Source organism: Clytia hemisphaerica, unplaced genomic scaffold, assembly GCF_902728285.1.
Source record: "Clytia hemisphaerica strain Z4C2 unplaced genomic scaffold, Clytia hemisphaerica genome assembly, whole genome shotgun sequence".
Classification (NCBI taxonomy): domain Eukaryota; kingdom Metazoa; phylum Cnidaria; class Hydrozoa; order Leptothecata; family Clytiidae; genus Clytia; species Clytia hemisphaerica.
The window spans coordinates 207,981-221,511 of NW_027103805.1; the positions used below are offsets into that span (position 1 = coordinate 207,981).

At 34.9% G+C, this 13,531-nt stretch overlaps 2 protein-coding genes across 2 annotated transcripts in view; both read right to left on the minus strand.

Moving 5' to 3' along the window:
• Positions 1–1,302: 1,302 nt before the first annotated feature.
• LOC136806393 (uncharacterized) lies at positions 1,303–3,101 on the minus strand. The gene is made up of 2 exons (XM_067062960.1): positions 2,549–3,101; positions 1,303–2,366 (listed from the first exon to the last, which is right to left on the minus strand). The coding sequence occupies exons 1-2, from the start codon at positions 2,845–2,847 to the stop codon at positions 1,358–1,360; spliced, it is 1,308 nt and encodes a 435-aa protein (XP_066919061.1). The 5' UTR covers positions 2,848–3,101; the 3' UTR covers positions 1,303–1,357.
• A 2,520-nt stretch (positions 3,102–5,621) lies between these two features.
• LOC136806395 (very low-density lipoprotein receptor-like) overlaps positions 5,622–13,531 on the minus strand; it is a 30,149-nt gene continuing 22,239 nt past the window's right edge. The window contains exons 16-20 of the mRNA XM_067062962.1: positions 12,429–12,519; positions 12,024–12,124; positions 11,357–11,447; positions 6,668–6,731; positions 5,622–6,009 (exon numbers count right to left, since the gene is read on the minus strand). Of these exons, the coding sequence (XP_066919063.1) occupies positions 5,959–6,009; positions 6,668–6,731; positions 11,357–11,447; positions 12,024–12,124; positions 12,429–12,519 (398 nt within the window). The 3' untranslated portion in view covers positions 5,622–5,958. The remainder of the gene's footprint in view (positions 6,010–6,667; positions 6,732–11,356; positions 11,448–12,023; positions 12,125–12,428; positions 12,520–13,531) is intronic.

Genomic DNA, 13,531 nt, shown 5'->3' on the forward strand with positions numbered 1-13,531 from the left:
AGCCAAAAATGACCAATTTTACACCTCTTGGAAAAAAATGGGCTATGGGTTAGTTAAAACGAATGTATAATTCATGGATACCATGAATATACAGTAAATTGAAAAAGAAAACAGCCAAAGTGACCTTTTTTAAAATGCTGTATGGTGCGCCAAATCAACGAAAATCAGATTTTAGTCCTATGTCAAAAGGTAGAGACTATTGACACAAAAAACCTAAATTGAGTGACAAAATATTATTGGAAAAATTAAAGGGAAGGCTTCAAAGGACCCTTTATATGCAATTTTAAAGAAGAGCAAAGAGTTAATCATATTATCAAATATTAATAAATGGATGACTTTTCATCAAAATGAAATTTCAGTTAATTCTTTCATGGTATATAATTGAAAAATATTAGTTACAATACTTTGAAAAGGCATGAATACAATAATGATAAATTTCATTTTCCAAAATTTACGTTTGGCTCTTCACTAGAGAATATTGTATAACATATAAATTAAATGGCTAGAAAAATGTATCAAATATAATTTAGCCCGTAAGCTCTAAAAAACTCGACTTCTATTTTTCGAATGAAAACTTCTGTGGTCCTCTCAATCTCAGCTTAAATTCTGAGCTCGAAATACGTATAAAACTTTTTTGCCATTTGTCAAACTCTGATTTGATTTTTAGACCGTGCATGATATATGAGAATTACAAAAATGCTCCAAAAGTGACTGAACACCCTGATTGACAAGCGTTATACATATGATGACTTGTGGGGGTGGACGGGGGTCGGGGAAACCGAAATCCCGACTCATTTTTCTTGGGTCATCGTCAATGCCGATAGCAAAGATTGCTAAAATCATTATTTTTCAACCTCAAAATCTAGTACCATCAACCCCTTTTGTGATAGGGATATCCAAAATAAACTGGTCTTTGGTCTAAAAATATTTTTTCGAAAATTTGCCCCGTTTTCAAGCAGTATGACCGCTCACGATCACATGCTTTGAATCTGACAACAAAAGAGCATAATGGACAGCAGCTAGAAACTAACATTTATCACTTTTAATGAATTCACAGGGTGTAAATGAAAGTAGGGGAGAAGGGACCTAACACATCGAGATTAATTCGGTTAAGGTCATGATATTAGATAATACAGAGCAATTATTTATCCGCGACTTGCGGCTCTTGTTAGAAATCATGATGGATTTACTTTGTCTGAATCGCAGACCTCTACAAAACCGCAAGTATATGGAGCAAAAATTCGTTAGTGGATGCCAGCAGCCTACGATTTACTCTAAACAAAATATGCTCTGTTTTTTAAGACACATTGTATAAATAATTCCATACTAGAAAATTTCCATGACCAAAAAAGAATGTCTAGAAAATGATTTTCTTGGTTACCCCAAGACCAAGATACGACGAAGGTTGGTCTTGTGAGGTGAAAGTGATCTGATCAGAAGTACATTTCGCTTCACCACTTTTCAATGTTGGTGGTTTATAGCCAACAGATAGTAAATCCTCCAACCAGTATTGAACTAACAGAGCGTCATCAGGTCTCCAAAAGTCCTCCTTAACCATATCTCTTGATAATTGTAATATAGTATCAAGAAAGTTTGTTTGTTTGGATTGCCAGTTGACCAAAAACTCAACTAGACCACTAGACTGGTGATACAGCTCACGTTCGTCTATAAAATCATCTAAGTAACTATGTGAGTTTCTAATTTGCACTGCATTTGGAGGGAAGAAGGAAAGATATCGATCGACTTCCCACATCAAACGTTGTGCCCAATAACCACGCCAAATATCACACACACGAAATGCAACAGTCTGAGGAATTAATAACCCCCAAAAAGCATCATATAAGTGTAACGTGTTCTGTGTATTATAAGGTGCCATGAGACCTCTTGGTAAAAGCACTGGTGGTGCCTCCTTATCGAATGTGACTCGTAAATCAACGCCGGTGTCTTTTCTGGTCAGTCTAAAGATGGCATCTACATCTGGGTCGCCATCTACAACCCCCTGCTGTATGCTTGCTCGACCATGACATTTTCTGAATGTCTTTGGTGATTCCTGGCTAATCTTATCCAATGGATAACCTCTTGGCCATATCGACTTTTGACCAAAATGAGCGTAAGGATTAACCACATGTGTTTGTGAGCCTGTATCGTAAACGTAGTAATCTCGAGTCAGTGATTGGTCGAATTCGATTTGTCCATTAGTTGGACTATTGTCGTCGTCTGTTTCATAGATGACTTGTGCGCCATGTTGGATGGCGTATAAATAACCGATATTTTTACGCGTGTACGCTCTGTATTTCAACAAAGAATGACATTTGTAACCAAGCTGTTTCTGTTTTTCAACATCCAGGAAAATGACGTTAGGATAACTGTAAAAAAAACAAGATAATGGGCTTTTATTTCTATAATCTGAATACGACTTCGATTTTAGCACCGTAGAGTGAAATGGACTGCTCCGTACTGTGTAACAAGGGTCAGAAACAACATTTTAGCGGGGCTGCGAAACAGGGGTGTAATACAGGTGTTGCAATTCATGAGAGTATCAACCTACCTCCAGTCTTTTGGTGATTTGGTGTCACCAACCATGACCACTTTCCATCCAGGGATTTTTGCCAATTTCTTGACATCTTCTGTTGGAGGGTTGATAGAAGTGATGACAATCCATTTGTCGTGTTTTTCATTTTCTGCTACTTCAATTTGTCGTTTTGCTTTATAGTTTTGGAATGAGAATCCTTCATCTATGGTTGAGATTGTCACTTGATAGTTTGTTCGTAAGTAGAGTATGATAAAACACACTGATAGGATTGGGAGGAAGACAAAACTTGGTCCTATGAAAGAAAAAAACATCATTTTATTAACACACTAGAGTCCCCAGAACTCGGACCTCTCTATTAATCGATATTCTCCTTAATTCGGAACCGTTTTTTGTCCCTTCATTACCAACACCGGAGAAACATCTCCATGACTCGAAATTGTTCCATTCCATCACACGAACAAATTTGAGTTCCCCGTGCTGGCTCGAGTTATGGAGACTACACTGTATCTCTTATTGAAATGGATTGGGATGGATGGATTTGTAGACGGGTTACCTAAACAAATTAAACACTATCCAGGCCGCCCCTCCTACCGAAGTGAAGCCACTTATTTTAGTATTAGAAGAGGTCATAAGGGTTGAAAAAAAGCAAAAGAGTACACTTCTCAAATTTCAAACAAAACAATATTAGAGAAGCTTAACTTACTTGTGCCCGAAGAGTTGCATTTTGGGTAGATCGAGTCATTCGGATCGAAATGCTTCATAAGAAGAGAACAAGGTATAACAGTTTTCGAGAAAATGAAGATGAGTAAAAAATACCTCTGATTTGATAAATCATGCTGGCTTTGGCGTCCACGAAACACTTTCAGCTTCTAAACGCACCAGGAAACAACTAACACAAACACGTTCGGTTACCAAACGAGGAACCCAGAACAAGACACTTAACTTAAAACTTGTGAAATTATTGACACAGTCCAATCTGAATGTTCATTCTGTGTTAAAATAATTCATGAAGTTTTGTTCATATTCATAGTACATAGAATTCAAAATTTTTGACACTTGATTGATCATCATTACTTAGCAACCAAATTGACTTCTTTACCTTAAACCTTCTATTCTTATATTTTTAAGAAGGCAGTTCAATGTTTTTTTTCCGGCTAAACAATTAACCTCTACAAGTTTTTTAATAAGAACATACAAATTTTTTTAACTTTTTTAGTGTGAAGCCTAATAATGTTCGTAACATGTTTTTATTTTCACCATTTTTCTGAGCATTTTTGTTCATTTTCCTAAGGATGTTTTAAATAGAGTCCTCAAAGCTGTCAAAGCCTGAAAATGTTCTTAACTTGTTCTTAATATATTGGCCATCGAAGCCTTAGATATATAGTTCTTATATAGTTTGTTCTTATAAAAAAATACAACGTGTACCAGATTATGTTTTTATAAGAAAGCATCATTTTTTAAGCTAAACAATCAAGCTCTAACAGTATTAGCGTTTTTTTATAAAGGCGTAATTTAAAGTTTTTATTCGGCTAACCAAATTACTTATAGATAAGTATTATAATGAATTGATGGATAACAGACATGTAATTGGTCAGACTGCAGAGCTTTAAAATCCCTCTTTCTCGTTGTTGATTAGAAAATAAATTCCCGATTGAACTTAGGCTGCACGCATCCTCTCTGATATGCTTTGATATATTGGATGCTCATCGTGTATAAATTCCCGTCGAGAGTGATCCCCCCCCCCCCCGTCTTCTTGTTTTTGAGCTTTAGAAACTTGATTAGCTTGATTAGTAAGTTTTATATGAGAGATATTTAAATTTCATGAAATTTGAATTAAAAATTTGAATCTCTCTAGAAGAATCATTGGATTTCTAAACCTTTTTAAGAAAATTGAAAGAGGTTACCCCAAAATTTGGGTAACTTTTGGAGGGGAATTTACTACACGATCAGTATCCTCTATCAAAAACATATCAGAGAGTGATGCAGCCTAAAAAAACGTGTTTGCTTAAAAATGATAATCCACTCCTACAGGATTCATTTTTGAGCCGAGAATCTGCTTCAACATGTTCATGGCTTCATCTACAACTTAAAAGATAGTACACTACTTTTTACAAAAGCCAGAACAAACTAACGAAACATGCATTTCTTATAAAAAACTCACGATAAAATCCTTTAGGAATGGATATTTCTAAGCAAACACGTTTTTTATAAGAATGGTGTTTTTTCATTTCATCATGGATATTCTTAACTTTTTGGCGAAAATCATCCAAAATATTCTTACGGTATTCTTAGGTTAAGATCGAAATTGGCAATCTACAGGTTAAAATGCATTAAAAATGGCATTCTTAGGTTCAGTTGCTATCATTCCATGATAGTGATATTCTTACCATATTCTTAATTTTTTTGGCCATTTTCGATGCTAATCGTGTAGTAAATTCGAGAGTTACCCAAATTTTGGGGTAACCTCTTTCAATTTTCTTAAAAAGGTTTAGAAATCCAATAATTCTTCTAGATTCAAATTTTTAATTCAAATTAAATGAAATTTAAAGATCTCTCATTTAAAACTACCAACATAGTTGAAAATTTGCAGTCGACGAATACAAATATTAGCTGACAAAATCTAAACATCTTGTATTTTTGTTTCCATTTAGGGTCAGACGGTTTCAACAACTCATCAGTTTGGTCCCACCTATAAATTTTCCATTAATTTGCCTGTATAATATAGTATATATCTGTTTTCTTTATTTGCTGACCACTTAAAATTGTGGATTTATATACATTTCTTCTTCCGTTTCATTAAAAGATCGCTATCAAAAATGCGAAAAATATTTTCCAAAAAATAGGTAAGTAAAAAAGGTAAGTTGTTTCAATTTTCTTAAAAAGATGTAGAACACAAATGGTTGCATCAACCTCTAGCCATTCAAATTTTTAATTCCAATAAAATTCAAAGATCTCTCATATAAACTTACTGATCAAGCCAATCAAGTTTCTAAAACTTAAAAACAATAACGGGGTAATTCTCGGACGGGAATTTTATACACGATACACATCATATAACAAAAAATATCAGATCAGAGGGGATGCATACAGCCTAACATTTAATATGTGTAACTCGTCCGATATCATCTTGGTGCGACTCCGATTAATCTTTCTAACCTTGTCAAAGATGTTTAATTTGGGTTCAGTTTAAAAAGTTCGATTTCCATTTAGTAACATTAACATTTTATCGTGTGATGAAACATTCGTTAACGATTACTGTGCAGCTAATTCTACAAAGAGACGTAGCCTTAAATGCATACACGACCGATGCTAGCATGTCTCGCGCCTACTTTCGGCACGGTATCCCTTTTAATACTCCTTAGTTTTGAGGCTGACATTACGTGCCAACAAAATACTTTTTCATCTTCCACTTCCGACGCACTCAATCACGTGCTCGTTTCGCTGTTCATCTCGTCGTTGGGCATCGTCTGTAATTGCTAGCATAAAGATGAAAATGGACCGCGTTACTTTCACTACGGAAGATAAGATACATATTACATAAATGAAATAAAACCTAATCAACCAAGGGGTCAAAGCAAGGTTTTTCGTGTGAGACGGTAAATGGATTTTACAAAGAGAAAATTAGAACATATTCTTGAAATTTCGGTGAATTATGCAGAATTTTGAGACGGAAAAGCCTCTTTATATACTTCCATGAGACGGATGAGCTTTGAACACTATCGTCAGAAGAAGTGACTGTCATCTTTCGTTCCTCACTTTGAGCATTAATAAAACTTTGCTTATAAAGTAATGCAATCCGAAGGCTTATTCTAAAGTCCTCCTGATATCAGTGGTGGAATGCGCTTTCAAAAGAAAAACATAAAAATCTGTGTTAAAAAGAAAGGAAGCACCAAAATTAGTGATCAGATGTATTTTTGGCTTTTTAGATTATATGCATGGGGTGGGGTGGGGTTGGGCTGGGATGGGTGAATAGCTGCTCCCTGCCATCATGCTAATTCTTCAAATTTCTCATTGTCGTTAAATAAATGATAAATAAAGGCCACAGCGTCAGCTATAAAAGCAGGGAAAATAGAATCAAAATCGAAGTGTCACATAATCCAAAATGGTGATGTAAGAGAATGTTGAGCAACGTACGGTATCTTCTTCGGAAGAAGACGTGCCACGATAACGAGGGTTTATGTACACACGTGTTGACGATCTACAAAAAGAAAGAAATGGATCATGGTTTTCTTAGCTGTATGAAGAATATAATCTAAAGTGGATGACTTTTCGTGTGGACTGTTTTTCGCGATTTCGCGGGTACAAAATTTCTTTTTTCAACTATTTTCTTTCTTTTTTTGAGGTTTTGGCAAAAGTCCTGATTTCAAATTTTTCGCGAGGACTAAATATTCGCGAAAATCGTGAAAGTTAATCCACGCAAAATTTTATCCACAAAGTATCAATGTAAACTATCAATTCTATCGTACATTAGAATGTAACTATTTTAGTTAAACGAGTGCCTAAATTTTAAATGATGACTATTCAAACTAAATCGTGGAAATAGTTGCATCAACAATAATTGTTGAAGTAAGTCACAAAGTCCTGGGAACAAATACATCCTTTAAAATCTGGGTTGTAAGTTACTAAAAAAACCAGGATAACTCATGAACCAGCAGCCTAATTGAAAATTTAACGAAAATATATTTCGGTTACTACTATAGTCCATGGTATCAAAGATTTATTATACACTGCATAAACGACGCATAAAACGGAGAGCGATCATTGTATTTTCATTGTTTCAGAAAACAATTGATGTTCAAGCTTTGTCCGCGAAGGACAACTGTCATGGCGGCTCGAAGATGTCTGATTTAAAAAATTGTTTATCAGTCTTATTTTAAAATAGTTCTCTAGCTCTTTCTTTTTGTACATTTGCAGAAAAAAAGTTTGAAAGTAAGGTTAGCATACCAAGCTGGATACATTTGTGAAATCTGGTGTGAGAAAATCATCATTAGACAAGAAATTCAGACAAAATGCTTATAGTGACACGAAATTTTCAATTGGAAATATCTTTCCAAGACTGTCCCCAGAATAGCTGAAATTAGCATACATAAGACTTGAGTGTCTTGGCTCCACTGTGGTATGAAAATCCTTTGGAGGCACGTGGTGGCAAGGTGGTTGTTTTGAGGTTGAAGTTTGAAAATTTCCGGTGTCAACATTCAATTTCTTATACACAACACGTCTTTTGCATCTTTCTCACAGCTTGAAACGTCATAACAACTTATAACAAGACGACTTAAAGTCGAAAATTTCGCATAATATTTGAACATAAACGACGAAGACGCGTGAAACGTGACTCCTGCAGCATTATGCATTATATATTTTGAATGAAGCGTTATACAAAAAATACGCATTGTATTGTACATACAGGTCGTAGATACCCTGTTTTCTTATGAAAAATCTCAATCCATTAAAAACAAAAAGATTCCAAAAAAATTCGACTAAAAAATTCCTTTTAATAAGCGTAAAATAAGCGTAAAAAAACCGTAATAAACTGGAGAAAAATAATTTTAAAATTCTTTGAAAATGAATAAGAAAAAAATAACTTTTCGTCATTCTTTGATGCCAGAAACTTCATTTTGTGCTTCACTTGGGCAAAATTTATATCAGCTTCTTTCTATAAACAGTAGAATTTTTCTAAAATTGAGAAAATGGCCGAAAATGGCTTGTCATCTCGAAAATATAGTATAGTATCTTTGCTTTTTGATATGAATGATGGCGCACCACCATCAAAATCATAGACATAAAAAAAGTTGAGTAGTTGAGCTCCAGCTTCTGGACTAGAAAATGGAAGGGTTAAAACTATAACAAACTTTAAGCTTTAAAGAAATAATACTCCTTGAGATTAAAATTTGGCTATTATTGCCAAAAATTTCCAAGATCTCAATGCAATAATCCATATGAAAATATATTAAGAAAAGCTTGTAAAATTAAGGATACAGACTTCGGTCAAGATTTATTTACCACTGTTACTCAAATTTTCTTACCAGATACAAATTGACTTAAACCTCACTTATAAAGTAATACAATTATTCTTCTGATGCTGTAATAGAGACCTTTAAAATTATTTTTTAATTAATTATTTCTAGGTTGACCGTAAAATCATAAAATAAATGTTTACACGCAAGTGAAAGTAGTAAGTGCTAAAAACAGTAACAGAATCAATATTATACGTAATCGATTAATGGCCCTTCTAGCAAATCCCAACAATGACTCCTTTGTACCGTCAACTGCTCTAACTTGGGACAATTGGTTGAAACATCGGACTGTTGCATATCTGGTCTGTATTTTCACTAATTGTAAAATCGAAAGAGAAATCCTTTAATACGCCGTTCCTTAACTCAAATCAAATGACATTGGAGGTTCGGTGAAATGGTAACCGAATTGCCGTCCCATGTTTTGTCAGATAGCCCCAAGTTAGAGCAGTTGGTTGACGGTAACTATTTAAACTGCATCCCGTTAAACAAACCCTCCCCAATCTCTTGCTGGTTCTCCAGTGAAAAATATATAGGGGAAAGATACCAGAAAGGCTACAAGAATCTTAGTGCGGAAATGGGAATCTTATACAAAACAAAGGTACCACTGGAGTTTTTTTATTTATCAAAATGAAAATCCAGATTAGCAAAAGGTGTATCAAGATCGGTGAAGTTTGATTGAAGCTCGATTAGTTTGATTTATTACCTTGTTGCCCATTCTTTTTAGATTCCGATGGCTTATTAGCAGACGCCCACATTAAAGCATAAAGAGCAGGCCAAAATCTATCACCCCATCGGGAAGTAAAAGCTGGAAAATTCTACTTACCAAACCCATCAAACACTAATCAAACTTTATCGGATAAAAAACTGTCATCAAACTTATATAATCAAACTAATCAAAAAAATTTCTTACCAAATAAGGTTCAGTAATCGAACAGCTATTGTTTGATTTCGATGGATACTGTCAGACTGTGAAATTGGGTATAACTTGCATCAGTGGAGGGAAACTTACATACCCATCAAAATTTCAAAACAAAAGAACTGCGCAGCTCTGCTCGCAGCTCTACTCTATCATTTTTGTTTTGATTTAACTTCATTTGAGGGGATATGCCATATTAGCCTCCACTGACAGTTAGTCACACTAGCGTCCCGCCAAAATACGTATCAAAGATTAATGCTGCGAAAGCGCTATATAGTTTACATGACTCTCCAAGCAAAAAAATGCGCCGCAAAACTTCTAAAGGGATTCATGAAAAAAATAACCCGGCGCTTTTTAATGAAATTAACATTTTCAAAAACTTTGAGAAATTGCCTAAAATTTGACCCATAGATGAAAAAAATAAAGCCAAGCCTACCTTGAAAACTAATTTGAAGATCAACTTCCCAAGAAAAAGATCTACGGGGGAAGCGGAACCTACCTAGATCCGCGCACCGCCGGATAGGATATTTCCCGGAAATTTTGCCAGACCTCAAACAACCATTTGCATGTGCAGAATTATTTTTACTTCAGTGTATAAACAAGCCCTAAAAAATCAAAGCGCTGTCTCGGGAATTGATCAACAAAATTTGGTTGGTTGATTTCTGGCTGCTGCACGTTCGCGATCAGTAATTTTGTCTCATTTTAAGTTTTCAAGTTTTAATTAATTGTCAGGTAACTCTTATCCTTGTTGTTGCAAATACATCCTGTAGATGACTGATGTTGTTTTTTTCTGAAAGCTTAATTTCCTAGTGTGGCACTATAACTGGACTGATGCAAGTTACCCGATCTCACGGTAGTTTGACAGTTCGATTACAAAAATAATCGCTGAATTTCAATTAACATGATTTAAAAAAAATACTTGCTAGAACTGAGTGTTTGTCACAACTGGTTTCACTATCAAAAGGAAAAAAAGATCATACCTGTGCTGTTTGTAGTTTTAGTGAAGAAGAGGGTTTTTTTATCTTTTATGTTGTTGCTGTGAAAAAGTAACTCTTTTTATTCTACTTGCTTTATTGGTGCATTCACTAACTACACAAACATAAAATACTTAGTAGTAAACGAATAATAAACCTCTTTAAATACTCTACAAAAGACCAGAAAACATGATAAAAATTTTACAGCAGCAGCAAGTTTCAAAAGCAGCCATTAAAAAAAAAGTTCTCACGATGAATGTTTACAAAGCCTTGGTTACACTTCTTTCACTAGCGTAATTTTTTATTATTAAAAAAAACACTTTTTTATCTTTGTGAGTGAGTCCAGCTTTAGAATATTGGCCGTAGTACGCCCGCAGCCAAACGCCCACGCCATAATTTGCGCCCCAAAAATTTTCTCGATAGACACGCAGAATGACAATCGTAATACTTTCGCTAGGCGAAATTAATTATCAATTAAGTGGAAGAATCTGACTCTCACAGGAAAAGTTTAAGTCTCTTTTGGGAATTGGATGAGTGGTTTTCGATAAGAAATGCAATAAAAATGCTTCGAAAAAACATTTAATGAGGGAAGGAGAGTGAACAATAATATCATTACTGCGGACATAGCTAGTACACGAGAAATCAGCAAAAATCAGGTACTTGTATATCCAGTGTATAATAAATCCTTGATGGTATGATAGCCAAACGCAGTGACTCATAGTTTGACAGGCCTTCTGACCCCTTTTACAGGCCTTAGAACACCGTCAACAATTCGCCCATTTTGCTTTGCAATCACAGCGTTTAGCCTATTAAGCCTATTAAGCCAAATGCATCGACTAAAATATTCGCTGTACTTCAGGTTCGGCATTCATCGAGTTTTTTTTCCTACTCAGTACTGGAATAATATTCAAGAACTCACTTGCGCTGTAAATAATAAGCCATTGCAGCAAACGCTCCACATGCTGACACAACTCCTACGCCAAACCCAATGATGGTGCCTTTCGTACGCTCTAATAAAAAATAATGAAACATTTAAAACATAATCACTACAATTAAATAGAATTCAATATGCTAGGAAAAAGAAACCACTAAAGCCATTCTTAGAAAACAACAAAAAAGTTTAATCTAACAATCATACGTTTTTGCACGTGGTTTTTTACCCTGGGTATCGAAGCTGTAAATTATTTTGATGTTTCTGTTATCGACAGCTTGGTCTTTAAAAAAAGTACGCATGCGCATGCCTTCTAATATTGGAATGCAAATCGCTTTAGGAAGATCAAGCAGTAAAACAGAAACATCAAAAATCTTAAAAAAATAAAGTTTACAGCCAGTATTTTTAGGCTTGTAAAAAAGTCGTTGAAATGGGTCACTACTATACGAAAAAAAAAATTTAAGCTCGAAAAAAATAATCAATAACGTATTTTTACGAGGTCCGTTTTCTGAACTTTAACGACCGACTAGAAGCTTTTTAAAACCATTTTTTGATTTTCAATTCATATAAGAACATGAAACTTCGATTGGCCAAAATGAGTATGAATAGTAGAAGTAATTTGAGAGCTTATGCAAAGGCTAAAGGCGCTTCGTACCATCAGCTTCTATAGCTTTTCTTTGTTTTTGTTTCTGGGCATCTGAATCGAACAAGTTTGTGTAATAAGTGCAACGTTCGCCGTAAAAGTTACGTCTACATCTGGAAAGAAAAGAGAAATTCGTTAATTGCGTTATAAATTAAACGCCCCTTTTTTTAAACGCCCCGATTAAACGCCCATGGTGCCTATTCAAAGTAATACGGTATTCCTATCAGTTGTTTCCGATTTTTATAACGGAAATTTTAGTCAGTATGCCCCATGGTCGGTAGAATGTAAGCGGGTGGCCACACATGTGTAGGTTTTTACTAAAAAACTAAATGTGTGACTTCCAAGAGCTTCCAAAATCGGGGAAAAATCGAAGGAATTAACAACCTTCCCTTAACAATATCTAACCATTGTACATACCTACAGATGGGTCTGTAAAAACTTTCGTTGTTTTTACTTTCAATACAAACGCCTTCATTCTTGCAATAACCAGGCAAACATCCATATCGAACTATGAAATACAAATAAAGTCTGTTAAATCAGCGCCCTCATTTTTCATCGTTTTCTGTGCCTTAATGACGGCGGATTGGCAGTCACCATCTTTGCTAAAACTTTACAAGTAGCAGGCAAAAAGGGGGCTTTTTCTGTCAGTGTTTTAGTGTTTAAATAAAAAATTTACGGTATTTCGGTATTCACCTTATGTGTAGTGACAAAATAAGGATTCAGGTATTTCGGTTTTAGCACAATGCTTTACGATCAACCTAATCAAAACTTAGAATTGAAATACTTCCAGGCCCCTTAATCGCGTCAACCAGGGTCTAATTTGCCATTGGAAAAGAATGACAGGCACCTATCGTTATCACCAAGTTATCGAAGTCTCCAGACTGCCCTAAAGTTTTAGACTCGTTTTGGCGCAACTCGTCCTCAGGCCATAAACATCAAAATTTTCAAAAAATGAAAAGAAAAACCAGGATACACCCAAGGAACAGATGTGCCAAGTTTCAGTCAAATCCGACTATTTTTGAAGTCTCTTCAGGCTGCTCTAAAGCTTTTGCGACACAAAGACACACAGACACAGACCGACATTGTCAGATTCTACTTCTAGCTCAGTTGAACTTGAAAATAGAATACAGTGTTAAGAAACTGGTTTGAGAAAAGTAAAAGGAGGTTCTTTAATGGTTTAAAGTTATGAAATAGAAAATGTATATATTGTAGGTATATTGTATTTCTTAACAAATATTTCTGTGGACAGTCAACTCTAGTTTAAGATCAATTGAGATTTACAGAATATTAAAGAACGCTTCCTAGTCTAGCAAGCTAGACGACTTATTCAGACATATTAGAAATAAAGCAAAAAAGTAAATTTTAGTCGTCTAGAAACCTTTGTGCACCAACTCCAAACAAAAAAAAAGTGTCAATATCGCAATTAAAATTTTTTCCCGCTCAAAAAAAGTTCTTGAAAATAAAATGTGTGTGGATTTGTGTGTTAAAAATGTTTCATTTGAGTTGATTTTATTTTGAGA